The 19,662-nt window shown below is 32.9% G+C and overlaps 1 protein-coding gene across 3 annotated transcripts in view; it reads right to left on the reverse strand.

The window, feature by feature from the left end:
- Positions 1 to 211: 211 nt before the first annotated feature.
- The window catches only part of Pcdh17 (protocadherin 17), a 97,188-nt gene continuing 77,737 nt past the window's right edge, over positions 212 to 19,662 (reverse strand). For all 3 annotated transcript variants that reach the window (XM_074043290.1, XM_020154396.2, XM_074043289.1), the window contains one exon: positions 212 to 4,879. In XM_074043290.1, coding sequence (XP_073899391.1) covers positions 4,197 to 4,879 — 683 coding nt within the window. In that variant the 3' untranslated portion in view covers positions 212 to 4,196. The remainder of the gene's footprint in view (positions 4,880 to 19,662) is intronic.

The following is a 19,662-nucleotide window of genomic DNA, read 5'->3' on the forward strand; positions in this document are numbered from 1 at the left end:
GAACCAAGCCTTGTATGCACATATGAATAATAAAAGAAAAATGAAAAAAAAAATAAATAAATAAAATGTATAATGATCAAAAAAAAAAAAAACAAAAACAGTGGTAATGTCGCATTCAGTTTTCCAACATAATTATATTCAGGGTTCTTGTGGTATGCAGTGTGCAACATACCAGTTCTGTGTTAATGAACTCAAGAGAAAGCACCACCACTATTAGTAATAGCTTTTATTCTGAGTCCTCATTTTCCAGATAGGTCACATTAAACACAGCCATTAAACAATAGCGTTGAGATAAATCCATACAATGTATGCTGCTTTTGATGTTGTTGTCCTTGTCCACCAATCACTTGGTGCAACTAAGAACCATATGGAGTGATGGGGTTGAAAAATGGGAATAGCTAACCTGCAAAAAGTCAGACTTTAATCAGGTCTCATTCAATTATATTTTGAATCAACACATCCTGATAACCAAAACTCTCATTTGAATTAATGCTCTAAGTGCTGTCTGTTGTCAAAAGATTATAATTAGATAATAATGAGTGGTCATATATCATGCCAGACCTCAGTCTATTTGCTGACCTCAACAACTTCTACTCCATTAGACAACAAACAGCTTTTAACCTGGTTCTAATACAGCATACTGCTCTATTACTACATGACTTTTTATGGTGCCATTTTTTATACTGAGCAGTGTCTAGATCCTTTAAAGGGAAGTCCTGCTTCACAAGATCTCAGTTAATTTTAGAGGAAAGAAAGTCAATTTTCCAAATAGGAATTCAATTAATTTATGGAATATGGCAACAATTTTTGTATGTTACCTGCAATAAGGATAAGGGGATCGGGTTTAGAAACAATGTGAAAGCACTCTTTCAGATTACATATGTCTCATGAATGCTTACTTTGGTGTAGTATAACTAACACTGATACTTATTTTAGCTTTGATTAAAAGATTTCTCATCATTAACATCTCACAAAAGATTATTTTATTAATGATTTTTTATTTTTAGTTCATCAGTAAGAAATTTTTAGAACTTTGGGTTTCTTACTAAAATTTCCATAAATGGATTCTTTTTCTGTGCTTGACATCAGTTAGCTAAGGACCTAAAAGAAAAAGTAGTATCAAACTTTCCATTTTGAATATGTGGGTTTTTTTGAGAGCTTAGTATTTGAAATATTTAAATTAAGACTTTAAAAATCATTCTTAATTATGGTGAAACCCCTTTAAATCTCATTGATTTTGTGCCACTCATTAGAGCAACTGATCCCCAAATGTGGGATTTTGGCATCTCATAGGCTTTCTTGGAAGCCAAGCACCAGAAGTCTGTGATAAAGGCAGTTGCCAGGGAATGAATAAGAAGCAAGATTCCCTCAACTATAAAACCTTAGAGTCCTGACTGCTGAATTACCACCAACTTGTAAATAAATAATCACCACTAAATACAGATAATGTGTTAAACAGCTAACACTAGTAAGTCACTGGTGACAGAGAGCCTAAAGGTAATTCCCTCACATGTTGGCACAACCAATTCTTAGAATCTTATGGTGTTTCTATGTCTTCAGAAACATATAGTAAATTGAACAACTGGTTACGTAGTGTTAAGAATGTTTTAAAAATAAATCCTACTCTCTTTGTTGATTTCATTTACATGTTTTCAATTTTACTGAGTGGTTTTCTGTCTAGTAAGAGAGAGGCAAAACACTTGGAAAGACTAAATGGAAGTCGGTTTCCAATCAAATTTCAATTATCAAGCGAAATGAACCTGTAGTCTCCTGGCAAAAATGACATCATATAACAGAGACAACACATTTCAGATACATAAATTGTCCAAAACATACTCATTTAGGTTTCACATGTACAAGATCCCTTCTTTTCTAATTTAAACATTTATGAATGATACAAACCAAGAATAGAGCTTTGGAAAGGCTGTTACTAGGAACCAAATACAGTTCTCGAGAGAGTAAGGCTGATAGGAGCTGCTCACTCTTCCCTCCCAAAGCACTTTTGCAAGTAAGGTGCAATCTAAAATCTTGATGTCATTTGATGGAAACAATTTCAGTAGAATTTTTTTGAGGTTTGAAATTACAAAAACTTAATTTAGTTCAATGTTTGTTTTTTATTTTGCTTTTGTTTTTAATATAAGGGTCTTATGACATTTATGCTGTTTGTATACTGACTGGGTGGCCAGAAAAGAAGGCACAGAATTCTCCACCAGTTTGCAAATAATGCATTTTTCTTTTGCTCCAGTGCGCAAACAGCTTTTATGTAACTCAGCACCACATTTTGTAAGGTATGGGCTCAAAACTGTTTGCCATGAAGCTATAAAATGTCAATTTTTTTAAATTCTGAAGAAAAATGTCAATCAAGGCATTTTCCCATCTGCTACTACTTCTGCAAGTGCTAATTTTATTATCCTAATTCCTGAAATTAGAGGTTTCTTAGCCTTATATGGAAGTAAGTTTGAAACTTGCTAAATATCACAAGAAAAGGTGCAACCAAACAATGGAATAAAAGGTGTACTGTACTCAAGGGACACCAATAAAAACAGCCAGAGGAGCACTGAGATAAAGGAAAACAGATTTTAAAACCCAGATGTCTTGAAAAGCACTATACAATGAACATGCATTAAAGCATCTGTCATGTTTTTGAAATATAATGGGAACATACATCTGAACCACTAAAGATACTTTTGAGAACCAACCCAATGGCATGATATCTACATAAGCAGAAGCTTTGTCATTGAAAAGAGCATGAAGAAGGTTCAGGTATTGGTACAAATGTAATTCTTGTGATTTAGCATGACTTTAATAAAAGCTTCTACAAGGACTTGCACAGAACCATGACTGATGGAAGTATCTTTTGACCTTTCAGTTAGCTCCATCAGCTCACTCAAACACATTTTGAACAGATTATGTACTGTAGTACTTGGTAGACTATACATTAAACAAGAGACTTTGCTCTGAGGCACTGCTTCCCACACTCCATGGGGAAAAGGAAGCAGGAAAAAACAAAACTCATAGAGTTCGACAGCTACCGAGGCAACACTTGCCATTTACAATATAAGCCCAAATATTTTTGCAACACAACTATATATTAATTTAATAAAATACACAATATAGCTCTTATACACTCAACAATTTGGCTCATATGCACGGAATCTGCAATAAATCAATAAAATATGTCATTTGATGTAAACACATTGAATCTTCTTACATTTGCACATTTAAATGGTCATGTGATTTGTGTATGTCTAAGACATTTTTCACTTTCCTGAGCTATTTTAGTGTCCACAAATGAATAAAACATCATAATCATGTTGATTTTCTCTGAATATTACCACTCATAACCCTTTTTTCAAAGCTTTTCTCTGTCAATTTAAAACAAACTCATCATTATTTATATCTTTGTTGGACACTAAAATGCTAAACAGGCATTTTAAATCTTGAAATTTTCTTCTCCTTTAAATGAAGTGAATTAGTCTATGTGTGTGCAGGACAAAATGGACTATATCTTTTTACATTTAACTTTTATAGGACATGAGGTGTCTTACAAATGACCAAGTTTTTTTGTTGATTTTTTTTTGTTTTTATTTTTGACTAATGATATGGAATGTCCTTTTTGTTTATATGTGTGGCAGGTAACTTTATACAGAAATGTTTACCACAGATATGTGTTAATGTTTGGTGTAGCTTAGACTACTGCAAGGTCTTTTCGGGACTTTCAGTAGAAGCCTGTGATGACTGCTAGAAATCCACCACAGATCACAAATTTTGACCCTGCTTTGTGTGGGGTTTATAGGTAAACAGTTAAGTCAGCATAAATCTCGGAGGACAATCTTAGAGTGATCAGAAATACTTCAATTCGCACAGTGCATACCTTCCTAACAGATTGTCAAAAGGTTACGTGTCTCCTTATCCTCCTTTTTTAATTTTCATTTTCTTCTCTCTCTCTTTTTTCTTTTCTCTTTAAGCATCATTAATTCTGTCCTAATATAAGTTTGGTCAAAACAAAATCATTGTTATTTCTCAAAAAGAAACAGCAGTGAAAAGAACATACTGTGGGCACTTCAGATGTTCACTAAAAGCCTTAAGTAGCATTGGTCTTTCTCCATCCCTGTAAAATGGGTTGTCACCAGAAGTGATCATTTTTAACTCAACAGAAGAGATAAGAAAATGCCAATGCACTTTTTTTTTCCTTCTCATTTTCTTACAGCCACAGGGTCATTCCCTCGGCAGTCCTGCAAAAGCTTATCAATTTCTCTCACAACTTCCTCTGCATCCATGGACTCTCTGCCCAGATCCCTGTTGGGGTGTTCAGGCTGCTCCAGGACAGCACCAATCTCACTGGAATCCCGGCTTGCTCTGGAATGCACATCTGCGAAGACCCTTGCCATCTGATCAGAAGCCATGAAGGGAGGGTCTCTCGGTTGCTTACTGGGTGACAGATATTGACTGTCAGTGGGTAAGTACTGACTGCTTGCTTCGGCCAGGGCTCCAGGTTTTGCTTCACAACCATCCAGGGAACCTTTTGTTGAGGTGCAAGGCTCGATACATGCCTTGGTTGGGCTGCTGGATGCTGAGGGGACCTCTTGGAGGAGAGGGCTCAGGGCACGTTTGGCTTTTAAATAAGGTTTAACATTGGCAATGAGAATAGTGTGCTCTCGTTTGTCTTTTCCAAATGTACAAAAAGTCTTTTTCCCAGTGGGATTCACAGTTTCGTAAGTCTCAGTCTCAACATTAGCTTCAACTGTTGGTACAAAGAGATTTGTGCGATAATCTGCATTTTCAGCCTGATTGGCTGCAGGGAACTGTGGCATCCAACACCTATCAGAATGACCAAGCACTCGGCATTCATCTGTGCAATTAACACACTCTTCTGGTTCTGCAAAACAAAAAAGAAAACAGCAAATACAATCATTAGGGTTTACTTTAAATTTCTACTGAGGTTTTGATCAGCTCTCAGTGGGCTTGCTTGACCTCTGGTCTCTTAATTAAAAAGGAAAAAGAAAACAACATTTAAAACATTTCAGGATGGTTACATAAACCTACTCGTTGAGACAATGGTTTTATTTAAGTTTATTCTCTAGATATTAACGAATTCCCATAGCCTGGGAAGAAGTAAAAACCGGCCATTGGAGAATCATTCTCAGGAGAATAGAGCATTCTTGTAATCCAATCTCTTGGGGCTGTCAGTTAGTCTTTGTTCTGTATAACCCATCCTGGAAACTGTGAACTTGAAAAAGGATTAATTTTTCAAATCAAGTAATGGAGCAAAATGTAGATTCAAATGTTCATAACAAGTCCTAAGCTGCTTTTTTAAAAAAATGTTTTACCCTTATTTTACCTGTAATTGTTATTTTTGTGACAGATGTGAAATAAAAGGTTACCTTTCAAAACCTGCTTTTCCTACTGAGAGTGACAAATAGAGTTTTCTCTCAGAGTATATTATGAATATGCTTGTCAAAGAGAGTACATTCCTCTTGTATTAGATATGTGTATGGATCCTGTAAGCAGTTTTCCTCACTTCAGTTACTTGTTTTTGGTATAAGTAGGTGAAAATGGATTTACTCAACAGGTGTAGTTCAGGATAAAAGACAAATGTGGATTTCCAATTTTAAACAATAATGCTTTCTGTGAGAATTTTTATGTCTTTTCTTTACTAATAGACATATGGAGAATCTGTTTCAAGCACTGTTTAATGATTTCTAGTTTAAAGACTTTAAATAAGGAAGAATAACAGAAATTCTTTCATTATGACAACCACTGCATACTTCCATTGACCCCTGACATTTTTAATAATATCTTTGAATTACATCTTCCCAGTGTTGTTCCTTTCCTCTACAAACCATTGTTTCCATTATGTTTAATGATTCTTTTTAAATCAGAGACTTTTACTTTCAGGAGAGGATATTTACAGTTTACTTCCTTGTGATGGGAATAGAGTTCCCTTCACATTTAGGAGCCTGGGGGATTACCTTTTAATTGTTGTTAGATGATCCCTACATAAATGTATAGTGTCCTGTGCAAGGAAAAAAAAGTCTAAATCAGACATATTTGAAATAGGAAAGAGCTAATTCAATAACATTCTGAAATTTGTACAATTATATCTCAAAGTTACATATAAAATCTGAGGTTATATTTAAAGCCCGTATATAATTCCTTATTAAAAAAATTCACAACCTGTTTTATCTCAAAAAGTTTCAGCCATAAAATAATTTCCTAAGAGACTAAAATGTATTACAAAGTATCAGAATGGTATCTTGACAGGACAAAAAAAAAACTGTGGTATTTCATAGCATACATCTTTTGCCTTGTGAACTGCTTTAAAAAAAAGTATTTAGATAGCTTGCATCTATTTTAATTTGTCATTTTTAAAAAAATATTTTCCTAGGAGAAAACTAAGTATTTACTTTTAAGTTCATTATGTAATACAGGCAAGAATGATGAAAGAAGTCTCAAATTGAATTATGCACCCATAGAATCATACACTATCTCTGACTGAGAAGTCTATTAGAGGGACATGACCCCAACATTTTTAACCAGTCTAGACACATCAAATCTTCTGGGAAGACTTCTTATGTATTTAAATTAGATCTGAGTTTAATTTAAGAAGAAACAAAACGATGTTAGAAATGTTCAATATCAGCTGTCTATTTTCCTTACTTACTCTGAGTGGGAATCATACATATTACCTCTATCTGTATCTGTCAGTAAGTGCCAAAAACAACAAAATCATTTCATTCCATCATTTCTATTCTTCAAAAAGACAATAGAATTCTTTATAGCCTGTTTCACTTGCTAATAATTTTGCATCTTTTTTTTCCCTTAAATACATTTATAACCAATACACTGTCTTTGAAATAAGCCAACATAGTTTTATATTCCAATATTGACTGGCTAGTTGATTGGTCAGTGCTGAATGAATTCAATATGAATTTAAGAAGAGAGAGAAAGAGACTAATGCAGATGTAAGAAAATATAAATCGACCTGAATTTGAAACCACTAACATAAAATGACTGTTTGAACTTCGCTGCTAAAAATCTACAGCTTTTTACTTGACTCCATTATATCACATTCAGGAGAGCAACTTTTGAGTATTGATTATTATACATTACAAGCTGTTCACCTTCTGATTAGACTGTAATTCTGATGCCAGCAGTTCACAGACAGTGAAGAAAATCGAATGGACATTTTTATATAAACAGCAGAAACTATGAGCATGAAGTGAACTATAACTGCCAAGGGTCTAGTTAGAATTTATGAAAGTAGAATCATTTCTGAAAGAACATAAATAAATAGATGAATGGTTAGGTACAAATGAGACATGGGTAATCTATGATAAATGATTAGCTAAACACAAAAAATAGACAAAGAAAGAGGGCAGAAGGAAAAGCAAAGAAAAGGAAAGAGGGAAGGAAGGAGAAAGCAAGGAGATAGAATAAAGCAAGGAAGGAAGCAGGGTAGAAGAAGCAAGAGGGAGAGAAGGGTAAAGGAGAGAAAGGTGAAGGAGAGATAAATGGGTAATTGTTGGAGGGGAAGAAAGGTTGCTACAAAAGCAGCCATTTAAAATAAATGAGTTACACTAAAAGGATTTTGGCCCTGTGTACCTCTTATATATTTTAAAGTACTCTCACAAAGCTACATGCATATAATAAGGAATATTAGTGAGGACTATTTTCTCAAGCCTTATAGATATAAAGGTAGATAATCAAAATGCTCTCTGTACCTTAAAGAGCATGGATCTGAGAACGGATGTGGAATTATAAGCTATAGAAATAAGAAAAAAGCACACCTTCTAAGATAATCACTATTTGCATAGATTTTAGTATTTGTATCAGAAAACAAGTAAAGAAACAGTGAGCAAAGGAAATCAAAACAAAAATAGTTGATCCAATATTCAGTTTTTTCTTCTGCTCCACTCTGAGATTACCAAGACATGATTTGTCCTTATCTTCATCCATATCTCAATACAATGTCGTCACGCTTTCAAATAATGTACCCCTAGCCAATAAAGACGGCATAATCCAAATTATGCAGATGAGAGAAATTGAAAACTAAACATGTATATAATACACAGAAAAAGATTTTGAAGTCCAACAAGTGGAACTCTGGGCAATCTTCATAAGTTTGTCTAATCTCTTAAATGTTTGCTTCTTTAAAATACGATGTGATTGGACATTGGTCACATGATAAGGTGAGAGCACACAAGGGAGGTGTGATGATAGGTAGGTAACCCAAAAAAACAAGATAACACTGGATGTCCTCAATGCAAAGGATCTAATGCAGAAACTTTAAAGCAACAGAGGCCAATAGGAGAAGGGGACCAGGAACTAGAGAAAAGGTTAGTTTGACAAGAAACAATCTAGAATGTAACACATATGTACATGGAAGCAATGCTAGGAATTTCCTGGTATAGCTATCCTTACCTCAACTAGCAAAAACCCTTGGTCCTCCTTATTAATGTTTATACTCTCTCTTCAACAAAATTAGAGATAAGGGCAAACAGTTTCTATTTGGAAGAAAGGGGGTGGGGGGTAGAAGGAGGGGGCATAGAGAAAGGGAGGGGACGGGGGGAAGAGGGGAGTAATGACCCAAACATTGCATCCACATATGAATAAAAGAAATGTAAAAAATACTTTGTGAAAATCAAATAATGCTAATCACTTATTCATTATTAAGATTCATTTATCAACTAGACACGGAAGTGCACACTTATAATGGCAGCACTTGGGTGCCTGAAGCAGAGCAATACAGTTCAAGTCCAGCCTAGGCTATATAGGGAAATCTTGTTCAAAAAATATTTTCTATCCTCCTATTTTTCATCTTATGGTAATACATGCTCAGAAAGAGAAGTATTTAAATATAACAGTCAGCTCAATTTTACATATGAATTTATATGTTTTTTTGCAAAAGATATGAGTCAAAATAACTGTAGAATTACTGTAATAATTTCTTTTCAGCTCAACCATAACCCTCCCATACTCATGTATAGACTTTCATTTGTATATATGTGATAAAATTGCAATTTTTCCAAGACATAATCCAAACATTTTAAAAAGTTTAAATGAATTCCTAAGTATTACTATTAGCACTGCCATAAGAAAAATACAAAGTTCTATATTCATAATATGAGATAACGTAAGTATTTTATTACTTATGTAATACATAAGTAATAAAGTAATAATAAGTAATACTTATATATTACTTATGTTAACAAAATATAATTGTTTACATATTGACAAAGTCATTATATATAAAGGTACATATAGGTATAACTCTTTGGAATTATAAACATCAACAAGTCAGAATGGTGATGGCATGCCTATGATCCCAGCACTCAGGAGACTAAGTCATTAAGGATTGTGAGTTCAAGACCAGCCTGGGCTAAAAATCAAGACCAGGTCTTTAAAAAATAAACCAATAAATGACATTTGAATCTTTCCTTCTTCTCTATAGTCATTGGGATAAAATCTATGACTGGCTCAACAACTTAAGTTCCTTCAGCAGTAGAATATTATATAATTAAAGCACCAAATTATCTTCCCTTACATTAATGGATCTTTAGCATTCTACCACAAAGGTTACTGTAATTTAATTTTTATATTGTGATTCTAATTTTATAATGTCAATGTCATTAAGAACACAAAGGCATTTCAATGTTGGGTGAAAGAGGCCAGCAGCTATCATATGTAAGATTAAAATCTGGTCAAGATATTATTGAAATAAGTAAGAATTAACAAAGATTAATTGAGTCTCTGTCAAACATATTTTAGAAAGCTGGTGAAATCTGTTCATGCTATGATTTCAGGGTGTCCACTATGAAGGAAACATGTTGAGGAACCCATCAAAAAGTTTCTCACTTCAGAGTGAATCTACTACTTTATTCTTTTCTGCCTTGCTCTCAGGTAGGAATTTATCACAAATCAGAATTTTAAACTTATTTTCTCTGTCTTCAAAGCACTATTCAACACCCTCAAGGAAAATACTTGAAACTAATTTGTTACCACTTAGAGAAATGTTAAAAAACATAAAAGGATTTACTATCCTTAGTTTCAAATTTACCTGCTGCCTCAGGAGCTCCCATGCTTCTAACATCTGAAAACATGCATACAGTGTCCAGCATTAGAGTTCCGTACACCCATTTCGGATCTGCCTCTGGTTTGCTTTTTTATACTGAAGAAATAACTGTGTTGTAAAGGTTTGCAAACACAAGTCCGTAAATAAGGGCCTCAGCAAAGAAGTTCTAAAATGATCTGGCCATGGGAGATGAATATTTAGGTTTTCTGTGCCTTATGACTATCAGCAAAATGGTTTTATTTCTGTTTTGTAAACAGTCTTAAATAGGTACAGTGCTCCTCTATTACTCTGGTGGTTGGTACTGTTTTTAACAGCATCTTAAAATTAGAGTTGTTTCCAAGTAGAGACTCTATAAACGGAAGTCCATTTTTTATTTGTTCTCATTTTTCTTTTTTATTTTTAAGTTACCTGTCTTTCACAAATGTAAGCTTTTATAATACCTAATTAGCTGTCTGGAAAAGCAGGCTAGGCACCCATCTCTTTTTATAGCTGATACAAGTTGCTTTGTAGATTAATTCTATAGAATCTAAACTATGTGTCCATCACAAATTATCCACATACTGTGAACCACAATAAGCAAAGACTTTTGACTGGTAGCTCATGCCAGTGGTCTTCTATTGAAAGGTTTTAATAGAGTAACAACAGCTTGTTTTGACTCTTTTTCTTTCACACCACACGCACATGTACGTGTGCACATGCTTCTCTATGAGCACAACAGATTACAATTTATCCAGATATATTCTAACAAGTCAGAGAAAGCTATCAATGTTAAAATCGAAATCTTGTCAGAATACAGTCCAACAAACCTCTAATAAAGTGGGTTTTTCTTTCACTAAGTTGGCATTATTTGCAGCATCCCGTGAAATGACACTTCTCTAACATAAAGAGTTCTTTCTTTTTTTGGCTATGTTGATTATTATTCACTTACTTCCATTGGCCATTAAATAAAACCCTTGTACTTGCTGTGGTGATGGCGTGAGTCATTCCATATAACTGGGGCCTTAATAATCTACATTCATACAAATTGTTTCTAGTTGTGATGTCTGTGCCCCATTTACTAGTTTATTAGATAAAAATAAACCTGGTTTCACTCTATCTGCCTATGAGAGAAGTACAAATTTCACTTCCAAAATTATTTATAAACACAGCACAGCAAAGCTATGTCAAAACCATTTTTCTCATATAGAATAAAAAAGAAAGAATATTATAGTACTACTATTTTATAATGTGCATGTTTATTTTTGCAAGTGTTCATGTGAATTCCTGGTGTTATTTTAGCATTATTTTTAATAACTTTGGTAAATCTATTATGCAGGAAAGAATAAGGACAAGGAAGGAAAAATATGGCATGGAAAATTAATCACTTTTATCTATTGCACAGTTTTTCTCGTGTTTCTCGCTTGCACACCAAGATTATGTTATTTTACTAAACAAGTATCATAAGAGATATGTATATGCATATATATCTGAGGTGAGTTTTTGCTTCTTTGATATTTTAATGCAAGAGGTAAGTATATCTTGTTACAATATGCTCATTTCCTGAGGATGTCTGTTCACACAACAGTGATATAATGAAAAAGTGCAACATATAGAACTCTAGGAACTTAAATTATCTTATAATAATCATCCACAAGGAATGAGAATTTGGAAGCATAGTTTACGAAGAATATGTATGGAAGAAATATACATATTTTAGACGGATGCACTGCTTGCCAATCTGGCACTCAGATTTTATATTAGTTGTGAAATGCCATTCTCTCTGCTTTTGATAAGGCAGAAAGTATGTTTTGAAGAGGAAGTTATTATAATACCATCAAATAGCCAAACCATGGCAGCACTGAAGTACCAATCTTTGAGTGTGCACCTGCATTGCATAATGCTTCTGAATGTATTGCCACAGTTGCATTCAGACACCAGAAACCACTGGCCTATGTCATATTCAAGTGAATCCAATTGTAGCTAGGTATTTCCAGCTGCTTCAGGCATTTGCACTTACTATTCAGCACACCTGCACACCTTCAGGGATGGTTTTAAGTGTGACCTTTTGGACATAGTAAAATACCTCCCAGATTGTCATTTTTGGCATATGTATTGATGACACATAGTACTATGAGATGAAGAAAAGACAAATTGAAATGATATTTATGTTATGGAACAAATGTAAAACAGTATAAGAAAATCTAGTATGGAAGCATTAGATAGATAAAATAGTGAGAATCTAAACTATTCATTAGAAATTTATGGCACAAATATAATTGTGTCCTATGGCACAGTGCACTGAGATTAATATTTAAAATTTAGCTGTCCTCTGACCCCAATTCCATTCCATTGGCCAAGCCATCACCTGGGGCCATGGCAGATGCTTGGAAGGAAACAGGAAATGGGGCTATCTCTTTCCTAACTGGTACCCTGAGGAGACCTGGCACTCAAGCTCAATAGTGTACTAGCAGGACAGAGTTTGTATTTTCTTTAAACAAAGAGCATTCTCATAGAAACTTTCAAAGAGAACAGTACAACCCAATTATCCCAAAAGACTAAAATTCTGTGGGTGTGTTAGTTGTGTGTAGGTCGGGAATTGGATTAGAGAAGTTGCACTCAGTGACTCACTAGGTAAAAAAGCATTAAATATTTTCTTTGTGCCGAGGCATTGGAGGTTGAAAACAGAGATATCTGTTTCAACTTCCAATGTATCAGGCAGGGTTTATGGTAAATGAACCTAGGTCTATCCATCTTTAAGTTCTCTAGTTTGTAAAACTACAAGCAGTTTGCCAAGGAATTTAAGCTTTGAGTGGAAAATAGATTTGAAACCAGGGTAGGGAAAATAATTTTTGAGCAATTACAGCTTGAATTGTGTCACAGGAATATCAAGTAACAGAAATCCAGAGAAAATAGTAGATTTTAATGTTGTAAAAAACTCTGTAGAAGAAATGAAGCTTGATCTGCAATTCAGAGGATGATCAGAGTTTCCATAGGATGGAGAATAGGAAAACTTCTCTCCACATAAAGGGATTAGAAAGAGAAAAAATATTACCACTCAGGAATGAGCATTTCACAGGGATCAGTTTTATAGGTCCAAGAATTTATGCTGCAATGCCCAAAAAATGAACTAACAATGTAAATGAAATTAGCTAGCACCTGTTTTTTGGTTTGCAGTACTGGGCATTGAACCCAGGTACTAAAACATGCTAGGCACCTGCTCCACTACTGAGCAACATCAGCAGCTGATATGTTCTGAATAAAAGACCAAATTTAATGCAGCAGGCAATGGAACACACCCTGTTTGAGCAGGTGATCACATGTCTCAGTCTTGAAATATTTGAGTGCTTAATTGGAATGACTTTGTCCAACAATACAAAGTTGGACATCATTACAAAATTAAGATAAATTAAATGGTAAATTGCATCCAAACCAGCATTATTTCTAGAAACTAATACATCTAGAGTCTTGAAACCTCTGGTAGATACACTAGGACCTGACATCATTCACTGATCCCAAAGCTATTCATTAGAATAGTCAAGATCCCAAATCTTACCTTTTCAGTTATTCCTCTTCTCCTGCACTAAAGAAAGTCTTAATGTGAGTTGGTCTAACTGATAATTTATATTGCTGGTATAAATTCTAAATTTTATAAATCTGCATGAGAAACATACTACTTTTTCCTATTTCTATGTTATTTCTCTTCTCTTTTTCTCTTTCTGTTATTACTAACCAAACTTAACGGTCAGATGTGATCACATATCTCAATTATTAAAGAGTTCTTTTAGAAGACAAGAAAAGACAGAGTTTAAAAGAAAAGAGATCCTTATTTATTTAGGAGAAAAATGATAAACACTTCAACAAAGCAAAGACAGTGACAAAAAATGAGGTAGACTTTGAATATCAGAAATCTTTTAAATTTGGTACTTTATATCATGAAGAACAAATAATTAGATAAAATTACTGAATGGCTTCTCCAAAGTGACTAAGTTCTATTTTAGGTAAATAAAATGTCATAATTTTCCCAATGTACTGCATATTCTAGCATTGTTGCCTAACTTTTATTATTTCTTAATCTGTTTGTCTCATTGAGATTTCTATGCCACTTGAGGCTCATACACCATGACAAACTTTCGTCTTACACATACACATTACTTCAAAACACAAGTATATATACTCAACACACACTTCCAAACTCAAAATACTATGAATTTGAATAAAATGATGTAATCGATGTAATGAACATTTCAATTTAAAAAGTAACAAATCCTATTGGTAATCTAAAATAGAACCAACTATTTCATACAGATTACTTATTGCTGAACCATTCATTTGTGAGCTTGTAGCATCAATTTTTAGAATGACCTCAAGACTTAAAAAAGTTGTGCATAATGGCTCTCCATTGCTGTAGCACATACATTGTATAAAGTTACATACATTCATTGTGTTAAAAACTGTGTTTATATAAAAATTCAAAGTTCTGTATTACTACTGAAGATATTTTAAATTGTAAGATAAATAAATTATATCTGAAATATATGCTACTCAATTTTGGAGTTCAGAAGGTTTTCTCCTTAGAAATTATTTAAATCAATGACACTGTTATTGAAATTGAAAATTTATTTAAATAATTACCTATTTATAATTTTAAATTATGGAAACCAGTAAGTATCCCAAAAGCTTATGCCTCAGCATTTATAGGTTTCTTTCTTCTTTTCTAGGTTTCTTCTTTTGCTCTTTTTTATCTATTATTGTGCTGTATAAAACTAGCTAGCTTTTATATTTTAAGTTAGCTGCTTTTGTATTTTACACCTTATCTGAAAGTTATCAACAATACATAAATTAGTTAATAAGTCTTTATAACTGTAGGTTGTGAAAGAGTTAACTCAGTTTCCAAAAGAACTTGATTTATATGCAGTGAGAAACCTATGCTATGGTGTGCAATAGTTAGTAAAAGCTGTTTGGTTTGCAAGGACAAATTTAAACTCTAGCTACTTAAATAATTCTGTGAATTTCAGACTCAAAACTATGAAAATACACTACTCTTCTTCATCTTCAGCGAAGACGATTTCCTTATGCCATTATTGCCTCTGTTAGCTAACCCCATCTCTGACAATAACACCATTTTCAATGACTTGGATGAATACATCTAAAATTCAAGTCATCCTTCTAGCGAAGTGGTAATCCTGTAAGGGGGGAGGGTCAATAAAAACATACCTATTAAGCCAAACCCTTTGTAGAAGCAAGCAGGAGATTCTTATTAGTATTTTTCTCTTTTGCTTGCTATCTGACTCCTTTAGGGAGATATATCTATTTACCAATTTAAATCCTGCTTTTCATCTTATTTCTAGCATTTTTTAAAATTTCAATTGCTATAGACAAGTAAACAGAATTGCTGTCATTTTTAGCATTCTCAGAAAACAGTTAATTCACAGACAACTAATCCTCGTCTGCTTATTATTTAATATTCAACACCTGTCAATAGGATATGGGAGTCCTAGAGGATGGATTTTTAAGAAACATTTTAATACTTTAATATTTTCAGTGACATCCTAGGCTCCAAAAGCTATTTATTAAACTCAAAAAACTCAGTTCTAGAGATAAAGCTAAGGTTTCAGTTGTTACCTTAAATTAGATAGACATGGTTCCAAATGAACAGATGGGTGCCCTGTTCAGATCAGTATTTCAAAATGCAATCTTTTTTTTTTTTGAAAGAAGTAATGAAATTTTTTTAAGATTTAAAGCAGCAAGAAGTATATGTGAAACTACTCTTCTATAGAAATGATAGCTGAAAGAACACTTACATTACAAAAGTCTAAAAATAAAATTAAGTATCTTTTGTGTGTATGTTTACATGTGCACGCATACTCATATACACACCTAAATGATAATTTACATATTTTTATTAAACTGGCTACCATGAAATGAAACATTTCTGAGGGAATATTAAAATTGAGTGTTGAGAGATAACATCAGAATAAAATATAGGAAGTTTGAACCTTAGTAATTTGGCCTTAATCGCTCTAAAATAAGAAAAACCCTTACCTCTAAGTTGCTGATACTCCCACAAGTTTTGATACAATGATATTAGACAGTCAAATATATATAAAGAATAAGAAAGTGAAAGTAACTGACATTTTAAATAAGTGCTGTTCTAGAATTACTTCCTTCAAATCATTCTGGTCTTAGTACATGTAAGTATGGGATAAGATTATTGGAAGCCAATGTTTTTATTCTGTATGATTGGGTCATCCCAAGAATGAAAATTTAAGCAAAATCAATACATTCAATATATTCATGTTCTAGAGTACGTATACAGAAATATTTCTTATAATGGATTTTACTGGCAATGACAATCTGTTTTTCTACTATCCGCTTTAATATTTTGCAATGATTAAAATACACTGAAGCAACAAAAAAATTGGAAAAAAAATCAGGAAACTCACATATAGCAAGATAAGAGATGTGGCCCTCTGGATTACTCAGCTATGTAATCAAACCAAAGGTCAAAAGGTACTGGAGTTGCCTATTTCTGAGTAGCAGAAAGAAGAATGTGTTTATGGAAACAATTCCACTCGTAAATCATCACACATATCAGAAGGTGACTAAAGTGTTGTTTAAACACTTGCTGATCTTGGAAAGTATTTTCTGTGATTTAACTCTTCATCGACTAAAGCCAAAACAAAGAACAAATAATAATAGTGATGTTCATCCCTATGAGTAATTGTAGCAGAGAAACAAATACAAATATATGAGACCTTACTTTATTTTCAGACTTATCATCTTAATATGATCTAAAATTCATATATTAACAATACAAGGAAAACTCATTAATGTAATCTTTGTTAATTCAGGCATGCTGTATTTAAAGTTTTAAATATGTATGGCTCAGTCCTAGGAAAAAGTGATCTGTTGTTATTGCCAAAGCTACTTTCACATAGCTGTTTATAACTTCCAACATCCTTACAGAAAAAGGATGTAGTACATAGTACTAAGTTTGGTGTTCAAAGCCCTCCATAATCTGGCCTAATAAAACTCTTTAGGCACAGGAAAAAATAACATTCTAACAATTTTACACTTGCTTTCAAGTAAATCTGTTTAAGAGTGTTTAGGACAATCAGAGTAATCTATCTAAACCCTAAAATTCCTTGAGAAATGTAATTACATGAGTTAGTCTGAATGTGAAAACCTATTAAATACTTAGGAAGAATCACAAAGCCTCTGCTCAAAGAAGAGAACAACTTGAATCTGAATGTCCCTCTAATCTTAAATTTGTGACTTAATTTATCAGTTCCAGATGAGTTTATTCCTTAAACTGAAATTACCCAGCATTAAAATCCAATTTCTACCCAGATATAATATAATAGTACAGTATCTGCTTGATTTGGAAAGTTTTTAGTAAAATACATAATATCCATTCATTAAGTAGATAAAAAGTATATATGAGTACAAAGAAAACATATCTAGCTTTTGTCATATTGCAAAATAGAAAAAAGTATCATACTAGGAGTAATTGACAAATAGAAAATTCTTTTCTACTGTTATTATTGAGTCTGGGTGTTTTATTATTAAAAACAAATATATTTGTACATACTATTATGTAAAATTCCAAAAAGAAATGAATTGATAATATTTGTTGATCATTTATTTTAAAAAGTACACATTTTAAATGTATAAATTATCCATCTATTTATTACCAATAAAACATAAAGGTTGTACAGTTATCCCCAATTGGTAGTTATGAGATTAGATCCATGATGCCCTGAAGAAATCAAACTTTGTGGATTTTTCAGTCTCCAATATAAAATGGGGTATTATTTCATAAAACCTATACACATACTCTTGCATGTTTAAATAATCTTTAGATTACCTGTAATACATAAAACAATTTAAATTCTATTTAAATACTGGTTTAATTTATTGCTTAGGTAATAACGACAAGAAAGAAAAAGTCTTATATATATTCAGTACAGATCCAATATTTTTCAGAATATTTTTGATCTGAGGTTAGTTGAATCCATGGATATAGAACCCATGGATATGAGTAAATATATATGCAAAATTTAGAAAAGGATTCCATTCTTTAAGTAAACTTACATAATTGAGCTCTAAGTTGAAGAGTTTTATTACAGTGTATATGCTAATGGAAAATATTTGCAAGCTTCACTATGCTGATTATCTTGATACTTTAAATGAAAAGATGACAAGATAATTTTAAATAATGCATAATTGTCACCAAAGAAATGTAACTAAAAAGGAAGCATGCATATACTCATTTACACCCTTTGTACATGGGATGAAAAAAGAAAATTTCTGTGCTAGATGGAAATGAATGGAAGGAATTTTGACTGAAGCCAAAAATCTTCTAGAACTATTTAGTACGTATTAAGAAAAGGCTGAATCGACTTAACCAGAGCTTTTGATTTTCCTGGTACTCAATCAAAACTCCCAGGTAGCTCAGTGTCTTAAGCTGGTAAATGGCCCTGGTTAAGTAAAAGTGTGTTAAGCACAGGTGTGTTTGTGTGTATGTGAACATGCACCAGTGAGCAGCCATGTACACTTAGGCAGAAAATGAATTTCAGCTCAAGACAGAAATATATTTCAGAACATATGAAATATTGCCTGGAAATTTGCATTCTGAAAGCTAACATTATTCATTGGTATAAACATTACCCTTGAATTTAATTTTTACTAGATTGAAAAATAAAACTCTTCTTCCCAACTGATTATAATTTAACCAAATTAAATACCAGCTATTTAAGGAGAAGGAAGATTTTATATAGGTTGTGCATGTGTTTGTGTGCACACACACTCAACTTTTCACCATACCAGCCAAAAATCAGAGACAGGTATAACTTGTATCACTATAATGTTATCTGCTTAAGGTCTTTCCTTGTATTCCACCTCTGGTTTCCATTCATTTCCATAAAGGAAATAAGGCATCCTTTCCTATTTTTTTATGAATAAAACAACACAAATAAATATAACAATGATATGTAGATTGCTGTCATGTACACATATATTTTCCAACACAGAAACAACTTCAAATAAGCATTTTCTTCAGAGGATTTACTTTCCTTTATGTAGACATCAAACTACTCGGAAAGCAACCAAATCCCTCCATTATATTCCAATCTTTCAGAGACTTGGAATATAAATGCAGACATAGAAAAATATAATATGGTAAACTAAAATTTACCTGAAATAAAGATACTCTTTACTGCTTTTCATTTAATTCACCTAGTTATTTCAAATATTAATGTGTTTTACCAAATTATCTAAATCACATCTGCAGTATATGTAGACATTAGAATGCAATAATGAAATTTATCTAGTTCAGAAAACTTTAATATTGACCTTCATCAGGCTATTATAATTTATATGAATTTGGTTCTGCCCTACCTCTAAGAATCTATGTTAAGATGATGTGTAAAGATCTCAAAAAACCAACATATAAAGCAGCCTTTAATACATTTTCATAAAGGAAATTTATCTAATATGACCTATAGTTGGCTGTCCAAAGAGGTAGACTTGGAGTACCCAGTTTGTCAGGTGAAACAGTTTTATTTCAATAACAGTGGAGCTGTTTGCTGTACACCCACAACTTACAA

Source organism: Castor canadensis, chromosome 10, assembly GCF_047511655.1.
Source record: "Castor canadensis chromosome 10, mCasCan1.hap1v2, whole genome shotgun sequence".
Taxonomy (NCBI): Eukaryota; Metazoa; Chordata; class Mammalia; order Rodentia; family Castoridae; genus Castor; species Castor canadensis.